At 33.4% G+C, this 17816-nt stretch overlaps 1 protein-coding gene across 9 annotated transcripts; it reads left to right on the top strand.

Moving 5' to 3' along the window:
* Positions 1-4256: 4256 nt before the first annotated feature.
* Positions 4257-10210, top strand: LOC129898651 (ATPase 9, plasma membrane-type-like). 9 transcript variants are annotated; one of them, XR_008769426.1, is made up of 5 exons: positions 4257-5135; positions 6185-6240; positions 7055-9017; positions 9291-9749; positions 9859-10210. XR_008769426.1 is itself a non-coding variant. In XM_055973273.1 (4 exons), exons 2-4 carry the CDS (start codon positions 9429-9431, stop codon positions 9997-9999), a joined length of 357 nt encoding a protein of 118 aa, XP_055829248.1. In that variant the 5' UTR covers positions 4273-5135; positions 9291-9428; the 3' UTR covers positions 10000-10210. The 9 variants fall into 9 exon arrangements, 1 of the variants encoding a protein (XP_055829248.1); XR_008769425.1 differs by having other exon boundaries at positions 7046-9017; XR_008769421.1 differs by lacking the exon at positions 6185-6240 and having other exon boundaries at positions 4258-5135.
* The last annotated feature ends 7606 nt before the right edge of the window (positions 10211-17816 follow it).

The raw sequence follows: 17816 nt of genomic DNA, 5'->3' as shown, positions 1-17816 counted from the left end.
ATCTCTGGCCTGTAACATTTTCTTCTATACCTGTGATTTTCCATTTCCTATTCTCCATACCACTACATTTGCATGCTCTATTTGACATTACTTATTCCTCATATACTCACTCCATAGTGATGGCTTTGTTTGAAAATTCCACCATAGTTTGCAAAATAGGGGCATTGATACATCTTCCATTAGTCTGAATCCTAGTCCCCCTTCCTTCTCTGGCAAGCATAAATTGCTCCAGTTTGTCCAATGTCTTCCTCTTCCTCCAATGCAGTTGCTTCAAAAAAATTATGCCATCATTTTTTGAGCTTGATTCAGTACATTCATGGGAGGATTCATGACTGACAGGCAATGAATGAGAGTGTTTTGGAGCACATGTTTTATTAAAATAGCTCTTCCTCCATAGGAAAGTAATTTCCTTTCCATACTTGAATTTTTGAACCAATTCTTTGTAAAATCTGTTGATAATATGCTTTTTGCTTTCCTTTATAGAATATAGGGCATCCCAAGTAAGTGAAAAGGAATCCCTTTCTTAGGATTCCTGTTGCTACATCAGTTATCACTGCTTTTCCTACTACTATCGAATAATGCATATAAATAGCACTCTTTTCCTTATTTATTTTCTGTCCAGAAGTATCTTTATATCTCTTCAAAGTATCTGTAATCATCTGCATTATTATCACTTCTGCCTTGCACATTATAATCATATCATCTTCTAATGCTAAATGATTCACTTTGAGACTACCTCTTGGCATTCCAAACCTCTTAAAGTCTTTCTCTCCATAAGAGTATTTAGGCATCTAGACATAACTTCAGCTGCCAATATAAACAGGATAGGTGAGAGAGGATCACCCTGTTTAAGTCCTCTAGAAGATTTAAAGAATTCCTTTGATTTTCCATTTAGTAGAATCGAGTACCAGTTGTTACTGATTAGTTTGAACACCATATAAATAATCATTTCCCCAAAGCTTATTCTTCTTAATACCTTAGTCATGAATATCCATTCTACCCTGTCATAAGCTTTCATCATATCCAGTTTTATAACTAAATTTGGTGGCCTTAGTCATTCTCTTATAAGCCACAGCCTACTTCGACGCTTTCCTCTCAATATGATTTCACCAATGATTTCTTGGACTAATAGCACATTCTCTGCTATACTCCTTTCTTGCACAAATCCTGCTTATTCCATAGAAATAATCTTAGGTAACACAACCTTAAGTCGTTGATGAATAATTCTTGAAAAGATTTTATTCACGAAATTACTTAAAGAGATAGGTCTAAAATCTGAGAAAGTATTTACAATAAATTTCTTAGGAATGAGGACTAAATTCATATGGGTTATAAACCTTGGCAGCTCTTCCACTCCAAAGAAAGTCCTGACTATATTGTAAATTTCTTCGCCAGTGATGTCCTATGTTTGCTAATAGAAAGCTCCTGTCATTCCATCCGGCCTCCTGCACTATCCTTATTTAGTTTCATGACTGCCTCTTTGACTTCATCTACTGAAGGCATTCCCTGAAGTAGCTCTTTTTCTTCCTCACTAATCATGACTGATAGTTCATTTAGCATTTCAAATTCATCCCTATCTGCTTTTTTTGTAAACTGTTTTATGTAGAACTCTTCATCCGCTTTTGCAATGTCTTCTTGATCCTCTAACCATTCCCCATCATCATTCTAGATTTTGTTCACTCTAAGTCTGTCCCTTCTCTCTTTGACTATTGTATGGAAGAACTTTGTGTTTCTCTCCCCGTCCTTGAACCATTCTATCCCTACTTTCTGTTTCCAGAATTTCTCCTCCCTAGAAAGTTATTTTTAAGCTCCGCTTGAGTTTTGTGAAGCTTTTCCCCATTGGCTTCTGGTAGGTCTATCTCAAATTGATTTTTCTAAACTTTAATGACTTCCTCCAAAGTGGTTATCTCCTGAAATATATTCTCAAAAGTATCTTTACTCTATTTGACCGAAGCTTTCTTTAATATTTTTAGCTTATGATGGAATAAGATAAAAGGATCCCCTTCAAAATCTTCTTTTCAGTGTTGCTTTACCACGTTCTTAAAAGAATTTTTCCTTAACCAGAAATTAAGAAATTTAAATGGTCTCACTATTATCTCCTCAATGGTTTTGAAGGTAATTAGAAGAGGTTTATGATCAGATCCGCTTCTCAATAAGTGCTCCATCTCCAGTACTGGAAAGAGATCTTGTAAATTGTCATTGTGCATCACCCTATCTAGCCTTTTAAAAATGCACTCTTCATCTGTTCTACCATTCCACCAAGTGTATTTACCTTCTTTAAATTTCTTATCCTCCAGATTACACGCATTAATACAATGATTGAAGTCCTTGACTTCTCTTTCGAATACTAGTAGACCCCCTAGATTCTCCTCTTCATTGCTTAGTACATTGAAATTTCCCTCTATCAGCTAAGGGGCATTGATACTACCTACCAACTCCTCCATGCATTCCCATAGCCTTTGTCTTTCACCTTGCGTACATTTAACATATACAATTGATACCACCATTTTTGTGCCCACCTCTTGGTTTTGAAGTTTAAGTGTTAGAATCTACTCTTCATCTCTTTCTATAAAGCATTCCAGTGCTTCATCAATGAATGTCCAAATTTTACCATTTACATTTGCCACTGCATATTTCATCCCTAGCTTTCTTCTGAAAACCTCTAGTTCTTGCTTCTCCTCAAATGATTTTGAAAGACCCACAAAGTCAAATTTATTTCTTTTATGAAGATTAATAAGTCTAGTAAACATCTTTTGAGTGTTTACTGATCTAATATTCCAGATTAAAGCTCTCATTGATATTTTGTATTTTTGATAATCGTTCTCTTAGACCTTGAAGAAGCTTGTGCCGCATTGGATTCTCCTCCCCCTTGCTTCTTTGGCTTGGTATGTGATCCTTTTAGCCTGTTTATCTATTTAGGGAATAAATTTCCTTCTATGGCTACCTTCTCTATGTTTTGTGCCATATCTTTCTTTTTATTACTCAACTATGTTGATTCAATACGTCCCTCCTGATTATCCTTCTGGATTGCTAGGGGCATTACTTGGTTCATAAATCACCATGGTTCCAGCCTTTTCCTCTTCTTCATTGTTTTGTCCCTCTTTTACATCTTGTTCTTCTTTATTTTGTTTTGCATCAACTTTCCCTTCCCCTTGTTCCTCTGCAATTATCTCATTGTTATTTTGGTTTTCTGGTTGTTTCTTAGTTTGTCTTGTATCAGATTCCCCTTCCTCTTGCTCCTTTACAATTATCACCTCTTGCCTCTCTTCTTGTCTCCCAAAATTTCTTGTCACCCATTCTTTCATGCTTCCGTCAAACTTATTTGTATTATCAGTTTCCTCATGCTGTTCTTCCTCTTCTCTCAATGAAGCAAATGAATTTTCATCTTGTACGTCCTTCCTCCATTCTATATGACCATATTTATCCCTCGTATATTTGTTCCTCGTCTGAACCATCTACTCTTGTTTGTTGTGTTTTGGTCCCACTACCTTTCCAGTTGTCAACGTTCTTCTTTCTTCCCCTTTCGCTCCTTGCTTATTTTTGAGTTCTTTTTCTTCCTAATTCTGCTTTTCTTCAATCCTTGAAAGATACAGTTCTGGATGAATTTCCCAACAACTGTGTTCGTCATGTCCTTGTAAGAAACATTCCTTATAGTATTTGGGCATGTAGTCATATTGCACTTTGATCCAATTAAACTTTATGACCCCTGTCATATCATCTTTCTTCGTTATTCTAACTCTTTGTGGCAATTTCGCAATCAGATCTATCTCTATTTTGACTTTAGCACAACTAGGTCTCGTCTGATTCCTCGTTGCCATGTCTACCGTTAGTGGCTTACCTATTGCTATAGCTATAGAGAAAATTGCCTCCTTAGCAAAAAAGTTAGGCGGAAGATCTAGAAAGGATATCCATGCTACTCCTATCGTTGTTTCAACATCTGGTTGAAACCAAGGGTCCAATTTTGGTATTCTCATCTTCCAATAATTCTCTCTCTCTTTCACATAGAAGGTTGATGTTGAAAGCGGATGCACATAGTCCTCCAAACTTGTGAGTCTGATTAAGATATGTTTTGTGTCCAAAACGCCAATCATGCACTCACTTTTAATTCCACATTGACTCGATATTGTTTGCCTCAACTCCATTACGTCAGGTTTACCATACGAGAATTTGTCAGTAATGGCGAATTGTAGGTTTTCCTAAATGATAAGAGATCTAATTTCCGATACTTTTCAAGTGATATTCGGTTCTCCATGAATTATTACCACAGGCTTGGGGAAATACTAGTCTGTGGTGTGGTGATTAATTTTGATTTAAGAATATTGACAAACTGGGCATTATTTGATTGTTGAGATTTAGTATTTAATGGACCTGGATTGTTTTTCCAGAGCTGAGGGTGGAAATTCATCTGATGGGGTAGTCCCACAGGCAATGGCTGCGGCCATGACGGTTCAAGCCAAAACCCAGCAAACAGATGGAACAAAGAAACTTTGGAGGATAACAGATAAAAGTAGCAACATAGTAAATCTACCAAAAAATGTAGCCCTGGAGTTACATCGGAGATAGAACTGACCAGAGCGCTTAATTCTCGTCTTCTTCGGAGCTGCTGCTACCTACTTCTGTAGTAGATAGAGAGACTTAATCGCGGCTGCTAGCTGTCGTTGGTTCGCTGATGGTTATTGTCGTTTACCACTGGAGTTCGCCGCCGTTGCTGATGGTTCGCCCCGATTGGAGATGGAGTTCGCCGGTTCGCCGCCGCTGCTGAAGATGTCGCCTCTTAGACTTGCTCTTCGGTTGATACTGAAATAGATCAAGAGGTAGCAGCGACCAGTCTTGTTCTGATTCAGGACAAATCAAAGCTTGGATGACTGAGCTACCTGCGTTGAATGTGAAGCGAGATAGAGATCGAGATCTTGAGGATGGGATCTGGATCTGCTTTCTTTGGGTTTACTAGTAACTGTGTCGTCTTGATTCAGAAGCAATATAGAGGCCGGCGATTTGGATTGTTTAGTGAGCAGCAATCTTTCTTTTGTAATCAAAAAAATTCAGTCACCGGAGATGAGAGAAACGCAAGAAATGCAGAAGATGTCCTTCACTAAACTCAGTCCCGAAAGCCGTCTGTAATCTCAGAATGAGCGGTAAGTGTATCAGTGATCATCTTAGATACTGGAGCAAATGTTTCATCGTAGTCGATTCCATATTCCTGTTTTTATCCTTGAGCTACTAATTTTGTCTTGTATCGGTTTAGGGATCCATCAGCTTTCATCTTGATTGAGTACACCCATCTACTTCCAATAATTGTTTCATTTGTTAGTTTATCCACCATATCCAATGTATCATTCTCCTCAAGGGCAACTAATTCTTCATGCATTGCATCCTCCCAACATTTCTGACCACGAGCCTGCATATAAGAATTTGGCACAACTATAGAATTCAAGGTTGTTAGTAAGGCATAAGATCAACCATATTCACCTATTGAGTATCCATATCGCTCCGGAGGAGGAGCATGACGAGATGATCGTCTAATGGGGTCAACTATATTTTGACAGGTAGGAGTAGGTTGGTTATTAAGATTTAATGAAGAATTTTGTGGGTGAGTTAAAAGATTAGTATTTACGAAAGTAGTATCATTATCAAAAAAATGATCAAAGTCATAAGTAGTACCTGTTGTGGTAGAGGACATGGTTGACGAAGGACCAGCGCCGAGGTGGCTATGGAAAGCAGAATCATTAGAAGAATTTTTTTTTCAAGAAAGACATAGTAGAAAATTTTGAGTCTTTGTTAGCATGAATAAAAAGAATTCTCAAAGAAGATAACATGTCGTGAAATTCTCAATAAACGACGTGTGGAATCATAACACAAATACCCCTTTTGAATATCATTGTATCCCAAAAACATACATTTAACAGCTTTTGAAGATAATTTATGATGTTCATAATCCAGAAAAAGAACAAAGCATACACAACCAAATACTTTAAGATGTGAATAGTCGGGCAATTGTTTTGAAAATGATAAAAAAATGGACAATTTTGTTTCATGACCGAGGATGATTGTCTATTTATAAGATAAATAGATGTTTGAATTGCTTCAACTGAAAATATTTTTGAACATTTGAAGTATCAAGAAGAGCTAAGGCAGTTTCAACAACATGTCTATTCTTACGTTCCACCTCACCATTTTGTTCCAGTGTACAGGGGCAAGAACACTGATGAATAATGCCTTTTTCTCGAAAAAATTAGTGAGGTTTGTATTGACATACTCCCCTCCTGAATCTGAATGAAAAATCTTGATCTTTTCCTCAAATTGGGCTTCTATAAGGTTATAAAAAATTTTGACAATGTTTGGTACCTCAGATTTGTGTTTCAAAAAGAAAACCCATGTATAACGAGATGCTTGATCAATGAATAAGATGAAATACCTGTATCCCAAACGAGATATAATTGGAGAAGGTCCCCAAACATCGCTATGAATTAAATCAAAAGGATTAGAATAAGTAGTATTGCTTAACTGAAAAGGAAGTTTATGACTCTGATTTTGCACAACTTTCACAAGGTAATTTAGAGGGCAAAATCAGTGAGTGTTTACCCAACAAATTACAAGATTTCAACATAAAATTTAAACGAGAAGTATGTGAATGGCCTAAACGGAGATTCCACAAGTTTCACATTTTATTTGAAAATTGGATATCTTTATTAGAAGCTGGAAGAAAACATTGATGAAGTTTGGTATCTTGAGATTGAAGAAGAAATAGCCTTCCAACCTTACGTCCCCTGGCCATCGTTTTCCCGTCAATATGTTCTGAATAATACAACCATTAGGAGAAAAAATAACAAAAGAATTATGTTCTAAAAGTTGTCCAACAGATAAAAGATTCACAGTAAGTTTTGGTACACAGAGAACTTTTCAAAATGGTTTAATGGAGCCAATGGCTGATGCAGTTAGAACATGACCATTTGCTGTACCAATTTCAGAAAAAAGTTTTTGATTTCCTATCATATGATAGCTGCAGCGGAATCAATATGTCATACCATTGAATCTGAAATTTTAGTCTTACCAGGGTACATAGCAGTCAAAGCTGAAGAGATTGCATTGGGAAGAGCAGCCACCAATGATTCTTGTATCATGTTGTAGGTATCATTGTGAACAAGCAATGTCGGTGCTTGATGTGTCTTTGTGCTTGGTGTTTCTTGTGTTCCCCTGTCATTGCCTAGAAGGTTTTATGAGGAGTTGAGCGCTTGCCTGGCCCAGATTTCTTACGACATTCTAGAATAATATGACCATCCTTCTTACAATAGTTGCAATAATTCTGCTTCTAATGAGAAATAACATACCCTGTTTCCTTGCAATGATAGCATTGAACACGCTCGTTAGAGTTGCCTGAGGAAGAACTGTTGTATGCAGCCATGGTCATGTCCGTGGTAAGGAAATTCTCCATAGAAGCTTAAGAACTCAATCGAGTTTCTTCTCAACAAACTTCAGTAACTACCACATCCAAAGCTGATAGCTTTTCCCTGTTAAGAATGCTGGCACGCAAATGCTTGAACTCAGGCTTGAGTTTCATTAGAAATTGGACTGTCCTTGTCCTCTTCATCGTAGTCATGAAATTCTTCAATCCAACCGCAGGAATAGAGGCAGCAAAAACCTGATCTTACTCTGCCCATAATGTGAGTAATACAGAATAGAAACAACGAACAACTTTCTCACCTTGTGTAGATTCCGCAAGTAGTCTTTCCAATTTAAATTCTCTGGCCTGATTCTGTTGGTTACCAAGGGTATGTAAATGACTCCACATTTCTGATTCTTTCTCAAAAGATGTCAATTCCATAGTTATATCAACAGAGACGGAATTAACAAGCCATGTGATAATTTTGTCATTGTCAGCTTCCCAAGCTTCTTTTTCTTTGTCTTCTATGGGTACAACCTTTGAGCCATCCTTGGAATGGGTACAACCTTTGAGCCATCCAGAATTCCAAGGAGGTCTTTGCCTCTAATGAAGGCTTTGAAATGGAACTTCCAAATCAGAAAGTTACGCCCATTGAATTTTGTTGACAAGGTATCTCGTGAATCCATCCTGATTCAAAGAGGAAAAATAAAAATCGAAGGGAGTCAAGAACAGATTCGGTGATGACTGCAGGATGATGGATATGGATTGAGAATCTGAACCAAAGATGAATCAAACGAATGTACTGGGAAAGAAAGAAAAAAAACTGGGTAGTGAGGATCTGGAAAAAAATGAGGCTCTTGATAACCAAATTGAATGAGGATAGAAACCCAAAACAGTTCGATATAAAAGAATTATAGTCCATCTTTCTTATTGAAAACCTGTAGGATTTACAAGGGGTTTATACAAAGAATAGGAGTCCTAATTATCTGCTGATTTCAAGCTAATGACCGTTAGCATAATGGGAGATCCCTGATTTTGGGGAGATTCCTGATTTGGGGCTAATAAATAAGGTATAGTCAACAGAACTAACACAAGGATATATTTGATTGTTTTGAAGAACAAAAGTATGACATTGTGAAGAAGCTGCAAGAAAGAAAGCACATTTGTGGTATGACTGGAGATAGTGTGAATGATCACCAGCACTGAAGAAGGCAGACTTTTGGTATTGCAGTTGCTGATGCAACAGATGCAGCTCGGGGTGCATCTGATATCTTTTTCACCGAACTAGGTCTCGGTATCATTATAAGTGCTGTGCTGACAAGCAGAGCCATTTTCCAGAGGATTAAGAACCATACTATCTATGCAGTGTCAATCACGATCCGTGTTGTGATGGGATTCACGCTTATTACTCTCATCTGGGAATTCAACTTCACTTCCCTCCCTTCGTGGTCCAATCTTTGCCATCCTCAATTATGGAACCATCATGACAATCTCCAAGGACAGGGTCAAGCCATCTCCTTTGCCTGACTCGTGGAAGCTCAACAAGATCTTTGCCACTGGGATCATCCTCGGAACCTATCAAACTCTCATGACTGTTCCATTCTTCTATCTTGCAGCTTCTACTGATTAACTTACAGTAAGTTCTTTCCTTTCCAATCTTTCCTTCTTACAAACAAACGTTTACTGCCATGCCAAAAGTTATAACTGATATCAAGGATGCAACTTTATTTCTTAACTAATCTCATCAAGCAAGTGCACATGTTAAACCATACTCCGACCCGAGCCATCTAGGTCCATCAACTGTTCCTCGCCATAGGCGGGATGTTGGTGTCTCCCAACACTTCCTCACTTACCAAAATAAAATGTACTATTGGAACACGATAAACAAATTTATCTCGTGTATCTGCAGGAGAAGTTCGGTGTTAAATCAATCAGGGGTAACCACTACGAACTTATAGCTGCTATATACCTTCAAGTGAGTATTATCAGCCAGTCTCATCTTTTTGACGAGATCAAGAAGCTGGTCGTTTGTGGAACGCCCTGGTGAATGGCTTGTCATTGCTTTCTTTTTAGCCCAATTTGTAAGTCCTGAAAAACAATCAAAACCTGAATGAACATTCAATCTTCACAACTCTGTATATACATATATTCTTATTAATCAAGATCCAGTTGTTTTCTTACACAAGCGGATAATCTAATCACTGTCTACGCGGAATGGGACTTTGCTAGGATCCATGGAATTGTATGGGGATGGGCAGCAATCATATGGATATACACAATTATTACTTATCTCCCTCTTGTTGTTCTTAAATTCATTAGTTGTTACGCGTTGAGTGATGACGCCTGGGACTCAATGATCCAGAATAAGGTAAACAAACAGAGCTATATCGTCATCACCTTTTGTAATCTTTAGAATATTTCTTTTAAGTTCAATTCTTGAATGATGCTTATACTTTGTTTCTTGGAAAAAATTTCAGACCACCTTCACAACGAAGAAGGATTATGGAAAAGGTGAAAGAGAAGCACAATGGGCTAGCTGGGGCTCAATGTACACTTCACAGTCTCCAAGACTGCAGAAGGCAATGGATTATTTCATGATAAGAGCTACAGGGAATTGAAAGAGATTCTTAACAAGCTAAACGCCGCGCTGAAGTTTCAAAATATACAGAGTAAATGAAAAATTACTCAAAATCTTCAAGAACCATGCCGCGAGTTTAGGGAACTTTACACTCTCAAACGAACATGTTGAAATAATCCAATAACACAAAATTGTCTAAGATTATGCAATCAATTATGGGAGAAAGATGAATCAATTTGTTATTTTGTTAAGGGCATTTTTGCAGCTAATTTTTTTTTCTTCAAAAAGTGTATGTACAGGATGCTATCATTGTTGGTGGATGAGTTCCTAAATTAGTGAACTGCAAAGGCTAGCTGCATATAAAAAAATTGAACTAATAGCTATATAACATTATCATTTTCTGTAAATATTTATTGATCAATTAATATATTTGGTTTTCCTAAAATACGTCCAAAAGGAAACCATAATGTTTGAGAGATTTGCTTATATTAACTCATAAGACTAAAGAAAATAGAGACAGCAATCAAGTTTGAACGAAGTACAAATCCCAAACGGAAGTCTGAAGTTAGGTTCTGCCAGAGCATAACTTCAGACTACTATATTTCTATCTTTGAGCTGTCAATCCGATATTAGAGTAAAATACGAGATAAAAAAAAAATTGACAATAGTACAATAAACATATTACGATTTTCTTTCTCAATATTACAGGAAAAAAGAAAAGAAAAGAAAGTTGTGTTCTACATAGAAATTAGTACCAATTGTGTAACACATTAAGTAAAGACTTAATTAAATCTTCAACTTGAGCATATGTCGTGATAGTACTAATGCATGTGCGACATAAGGGGCAAGTCTTTTTTTTTGCTAATAACCAAGGAATAATACAAACCGCATGAAACCTATGACAAGAAGCAAAAAATATCAGTTCACATGTATTGTCTTCTTGTTCAAGTTCTTCCAAACAGATACAACAGTCATTGTTCATGCCTTTAATTTTTGAATCATCAGGAATATCTATCACCACTTCCATAGCCCGAGCTCTTTCTCTTGTCACATCACGAGTTCTTTCTACTGCCACGTCATAATCTTGTGAAATTTCTGAGACATAATTCGTCTCTGGTAGTGATGACTCTTCATAAAAACATAACTTCAATATGATTTGTATGATAAAAAAAAATTGCCACTGGCAAAATGAAAAATAAAAAGAAAATCAAGAAGAAGATGAAGAATCCAGGTAAATTTGACATCTATTATTTTCGACACGAATTATAAGTATGCACGGAAATTTCAAAAGTGTAATGTATTAAATGATAAGAATAGTGACAAGTCTCAAAGTATTAAAAGACAAAGGCTTTAAATTTTAAGATGGAACACTTAGAAGGCAACGCAAGGTTTTATAATTCTTGATTTATAAACCTATTATGATTTGGAGTTGAAGTACATATCATAATTAAGTCCTTTTAGGAATAGGATTAATTATAAATATAACAAGCAGACCGGTTGCTGAAATAAAGAATACTGAAGGATCTGACAGTTTTTAATTATTGCTAGTGATGATCATGATTTATGTATATTTGTAATATAACATAAGTTGTTGATTTTAGAAACCTTGTAGGAATAGGACTAAATTATAAATCGAAATGCATATACTTTTAATCCTAATATGTGTGGGTTTTAAATTTAGAAACATTTTAGGAGTAGGATTAACCCATTAAGGAAGGAAATGTATGTCCTAATTAAATCCCAAATCATTTAAATTTGATGTAAACACAGTGCATAATCCTAATTAAAGGCTTTAATTAGGATTGTCACAAAGGATGAGCTATTTTTTTTTCTTCATTCAAATTTATTAGAATTAGGGGTATATACCTTCAAATTTCAATAAGACTTGCACAAATTGTTTCATTAACGTGGCTGTTTATTTTTGGATAAAATCGTATAGTTCTTTTCTTTTAATATTTACATTTGAATTTCCAATGAAAACAAATAAAAGACTGTCCATATAAAAAGAAATAAGAAATAAAATCAGTTAGGCAAACAAAATAGTTATGTAAAGTTCTCAACTAAAAAAAAAAGATTTAAAAGAAATTTATAGAGGTAAATGTGTAACTTACTATTTTAATACATGTATAATTATTATTCAAATAACTTATTTCACTTTTGTTCCCGTATAACTTATACATAAATTCCTTAATAAGTTATGTAGGTATTAATTATGTAGGATTACAAAAAAATACAACCAAACACCGTATAAAAATAATACATAAATAACTTTTATACAATATTTGAAAATCTATCAAGCAAAGTATAAGTTATGTTGACTTTTATACCTGATACAAAACTTCTATCAAAGATGGCAAAACTAATACAACTTTTTATACATGAATAAGATGTATCTTAATCAGTAATCAAATAGCCACTCTCTTTACGGGAGGTATTACCCCTCTATTTTTTTTAATTTCTTTTTACACCTTATGCACTGATGTGGAGCCACAACTCAATTTAATTAGTTGCGGTGATATACACGCACAGCCACATATATGTTTTCTTTAAGAAAAGCTTATTTAAAAAAAAAAATCTTCTTATTTCCTCAACCTTGTATTTAAAATAAATTAATACACATAATTATTTTTTTTTTATTTTTCTTGTATTTAAAATTTTCTCAAATACATATAATCTTTTAAATTTTCTTTGCCTTGCATTTAAAATTTTCCCAAACACATGTAACTTTTTTATTTTTTATTTTTTTTCATTTCTTACCTTCTTTCATTTTTTTTCTATTGATTTTATTTATTCTTTTTTGGGTATTTTACTTAAATTCCATAGTGAAAAAGTTGAATTACAGTTTATCCCGACTTTTTTGGTAATTACCCGAATTTCCTCTTTTTTCCAGATTTCTGATACATACGAATGATGCTGATACATCGCGATTTGAAACATAAGTCCTTTTCATGATATATCGCTAGTTGATACAAACCAAACATTGTAATATCAATAAAACTTATGAATCAGCTTATAACACCTAATATATCATGAACACAACAAAAATAGCAGTAAAACTTATGTTTTACAAATACATTTTGTGTTTGGTTTGTATCAACTAGCGATATATCATGAAAAGAACTTATGTATCAAATCGCGATATATCAGCATCATTCCTATGTATTAGAAGAGGAATTTTTAAAATTTTTACAAATGGTAGGGAATAATTGAAAATATAGGAATATAAGGTGTGTGATTTGATAATTTTTTCTTCTTTTTTACTTTCTTTGCCCTTCCTTTGGATTTGATTTCAAATGTCTTATTTTTAAAATAATTTAATTTCAGACAGATGCCAAAAAAAATAAAAGAAATCAAATAAAACATAAAAAAAATTAAAAGTTAAAAATAAAGGACACTTTTAAAAAATATTTGTCATTATTTTTTTTAAAAGCAATACACATAATTTTTTCGATAAGAAATTAATGAAAGAGAAAAAAATAAAAAGTTAAAAGTGAGGAGTGAAATAAATATTTCACAAAGAAAGAAAATAAATTAATATCATTAAGAGGTATTCATATATGGATAATATATACCATCACTCTAACCACAATCACCAGCCACCACCACTAACCACATATGTCATCACAATCATCAATACCACCACCATTATTGTCTTGTACCACCTACCACCTCTGTCATCACAACCATCACTAGTTTTATAACTACTATTGTCAGTTGTTACCACACTTACCTCATCCATCATTATTATTATGTCCATTGCCACTACCAAGCCGTCTTTATAGTCGTCGTCACCTGCAGTACCACCACTATCAATCATTACCATCACTATAGTCAATTCCTATTACCGACAAACTCCGCCATCACAACTAGCACCGTCATCAATTACCATCATACATTCTTCAGTCATCATCACCAATGTCACCTCCACCACTACCATCACTACGGTCAATCTCTACTACCAACCACCTCTATCATAACTAGCATTGCCGCCAACCACCACAAACACATCACTAACCACCACACATTCTTCAGCCACTGTCATCAACGCTGCCAACTACTAACATCAACAACCTTCATCATTACAACCACCAACACCACTACCAATCGCTACCATTATGATAGTCACCACAACACCAACCACCTCCACTATATTCTCTTTCCCTCTCGAGAAAGAAGATAAGAAAGGATTCATTTTTTTTCTTTCATGTGAACGGCCCTATCGTGTATCGAAAGGCAATTATCACCACCAATATCACTAGCTACTACAACAATTGTTACTATCACTACCACCACTACAAACAATCTCCACTATCACTAACAAGTATAAGTGTTTCATTTTTTAAATCAAATAATAATTTTATTTTATTAATTCTTTTTTTATGTTTGATTAATTTTTATTTGAATTTTATATTTATTATGTACATATAAATAAATTATATACATTCAAAATGTTAATAAACAAACAATCTTAATCATTCAGTATTTAGATCTAGAGACCACAGAAGCGGATCTACGTTGATTGGAGGGGATGCCACACGAATCCTTGATCTTGATTGAAAATGTGTATATACATGTATATATATATATATATATATATATTTATAAGAAAAGTATAAATATTAAACGTGGCACCTTAGAAATAATGACCATTGTAGTGTCAGTGGTTAAAACTTAAATTTACTATCACAGAAATGCAAGTTCGAGCCTTGCTGTGGAGTGTATTTTTTTTTAAAAAAATTTATCATCCAAGACATCACTAAAGAATTTATCGTAAAAAGAAGAGAAAATTAACTAGACAAAATTATCAACTTATTTATTTATAATAGCTATAGTTTAAAAATATTGTAAAAAAGACTACATATTGTTTTTATAGCAAAATATTTTATTTTAATTAAAATTCTAAAATACATCATTTTTCACTTCCAATCAAACTCACTCTCTCTCCTCAAACCCACTTTCTCTCTCTCTCCTGTTTTAATCATGCCTTTCCATATTCCTACATGCTCTCACCACAACCTCACTCTCTCTCTATTCTCATTCTTCAATGTCTATCCATATTCCACCTCAAAACGACAAATCCTCCAAAATATTTTTCAACAGAATCTCATTGAAACAGGTAAGTATTATTTTTTTCAGATTTTTTTTGCCAGTTCTAGTGATATTTTGTATTTTTTCAGTTTCTTAAGTATCTTTATTTTTCAAATTATTTATCAATTTGAGCCGAAGTATCTTTTTTTTGAGATAATTTCACCATTTTTTAGGGTGGGGGTTGTATTATGTTCCAATCCATATGCATTTTGAATTTAAAAAATAATTTGTATCCTCAACTTACTTGTATTCTAAGTTTATTTATATTATAAATAGCTTCTTTGTATCCAAGATTTATTTGTATCATAAATTTACTTGTAGTCTAAAATTATTTGTACCACTATTTATTTGTATTATAATTATATTTTTTTTAGTTCAGACTCACTTTTTACTTTTATTGTTACTTTTATGGTTAAACTACATTAGTGTATTCATCATCAATAGCATCAAAGTTGTATTTAAATTCAAATACATAAAAATACTTTTCTTTTTGTATTCCAAAACATAATTCACCATCAAAGCATCAAAATTGTATCCAAATTCAAATTTATATAATGTACACATTTGTATTTAAATCTTTGAAGATTCTTTATACAATTCAAAAAATATATTAAAATTGTATTCACAAATTATTCGACTAAATCTCACAATTATATGTATTCCAAATTATTACAAATAGCAAAAAAAATGATGTATAAAAAACATATTCAACCATGATTTTGAATCTAAATTAAATTATATTTGGATCGAAATAGAAAGTCATTTAACTGCGATGTCTCCAAACAAGCCTTCTTTTGTGAACAAACGATTAGGAAATGCAATGTTGGAAGAACGATTATGAACTGCTCCAAATCTCCTTGCAAGAAATATCAGCATTTTTGATTTTTTTAGAAAAACCAAAAAAAGGGAAATGATGAGTTTTTGAATTTCAGAAAGATAAGTAATAATGAAGAATAAAGAAACATGTATGTAACAGGATTAATGATGGAGTAATTTAAGAGAGGTTACCAAAAATAATCCAAAATTTAATACATTCAGTTATGTTGTATATTTTTTTTTTATGCATCACCAAAAAAAAATACAAAATTTGGAGGCATAGCAAATAAAAGTATAGCTGTGGTTTGCAAATATTGAAAATATAGCTATGGAGTCCTATTTAAGGTTTAAAGTTTGCTATTCGTAAAAATTTTCGTAAAAAGAATTGTGAATAAGTAGATTAGAATAAACCAACATAACAAGTCTAAATTTTGTATGCAATTTGCTAATAAATATTAAGTATTATCGTGTTCTGCGCTAGAATTTTTGCCATAGATTACTATTTAAAGTAGCGTGGCACTCTAATATTTAAAATTTTAAATCCACTTCTAAAAAACCATATTTCAATTATTTAAATTTGCATTCAAATTTAAATATTTAAATTTTAATATAAACAAATAAGGCGCAACATATCTTTTTTCTAACTAAAAAACGGGGGGGGGGGGGGGGGAACAGTTCGCCGACTTAATAGCAAAAAGGGAAAAAAAACACAAAATATTTAAAAGGAGCTCACGGTTAATTAGCGAAAAAATAAATAAATAGTTAGCATAGGGAACAAACAAAGAACAGTATCAAAAATTATTTCAATTTTTTTTAATGGGGCCCACAGTCTGACGGTAGGCAGAATATCGAAGGGCATTTCACAATTTGGCGAATAAATTCCTCAAATAGTGACCTAACTATTCTTATTTTCTCAAAATATACTCCTCTTTTAGTACACAACTTTTTGGTTATGATATCAAATATTATTTCTATATATATAACTATAAATTATAATAAGCTATACTTTTAATTTTACAATGTCATTCGTTGAATTATTATCAAGATAAATTTTTCTTGTTGATTATTTTACCTCGGATAAAAATCAAATACTTTATTTGTTTCAAATTATTTATCATAAATTTTTTAGTCCATATAAAAAATCTCTTTTTTTTAAAGCAACTTTTTAATTTTAATTTTTCACATGACATATTTAAGATACAAAATTAAAAGATATTTTAGTATAATTCAATTTCAAATACGAATTATCATTTTTTATAATTTTTTAGTAAATTAGTCTGCGACTAATTAGATTGTGAATTTTATTGCCTTATACTCTTTGCTTATAATTTTTTTTTTTATAATTAATTTTTAAAAAATATTAACAGATAAATAATAAATAGTAGTTAATTTTAATTCAAAATTTGATTACCTTTTATAAGATTCAAGAATGGGTTAAATGCTAAAAAGGGTTATTTATAAAGACATTAAACAAGCTTTAAAAGTAGGTGCTCTTTTGATTTATTGGCCTAAAAAAAAACGTGCTTGGTAGGCTCTGGACTCCTTTGGTGCTAGGAAAGGGAAAAGATTGGTCTGGCCAAACTGCTCAGATTTTACGTTTGGTGTGTATTCCAGTATATCCACCAAACTGGTTGCCAGTTACTCGTAAAGATCAGGTCATCATTAGAGTGCTTGAAACCTTTTACAATTCAGTATAAAAAATGGAATATAATAATTCGAAGAGTAGCTTCATATTTTATTCCTTTTGCCAAAGGTAGGATGAAGTTAACTTCATATTTTATTCCTTATCTTACGACGTACCAAATGACCCTTGAAAAATATATTATGCCAGCTATCGTAGATCTTATACCAGAACAGAACTTGTATACCTCTCTATTAGCGCGAAGCCATGGAAATTCTCCGGAAACACCAAATGTCAGGCGTAAGAATTAGACGTAATATGGAGACTGCAAC

The sequence above is a fragment of the Solanum dulcamara genome, chromosome 8 (assembly GCF_947179165.1).
Source record: "Solanum dulcamara chromosome 8, daSolDulc1.2, whole genome shotgun sequence".
Taxonomy (NCBI): domain Eukaryota; kingdom Viridiplantae; phylum Streptophyta; class Magnoliopsida; order Solanales; family Solanaceae; genus Solanum; species Solanum dulcamara.
The sequence above is the reverse complement of the archived record's forward strand: the minus strand, read 5'-3'. Positions and strand labels throughout refer to the sequence as shown.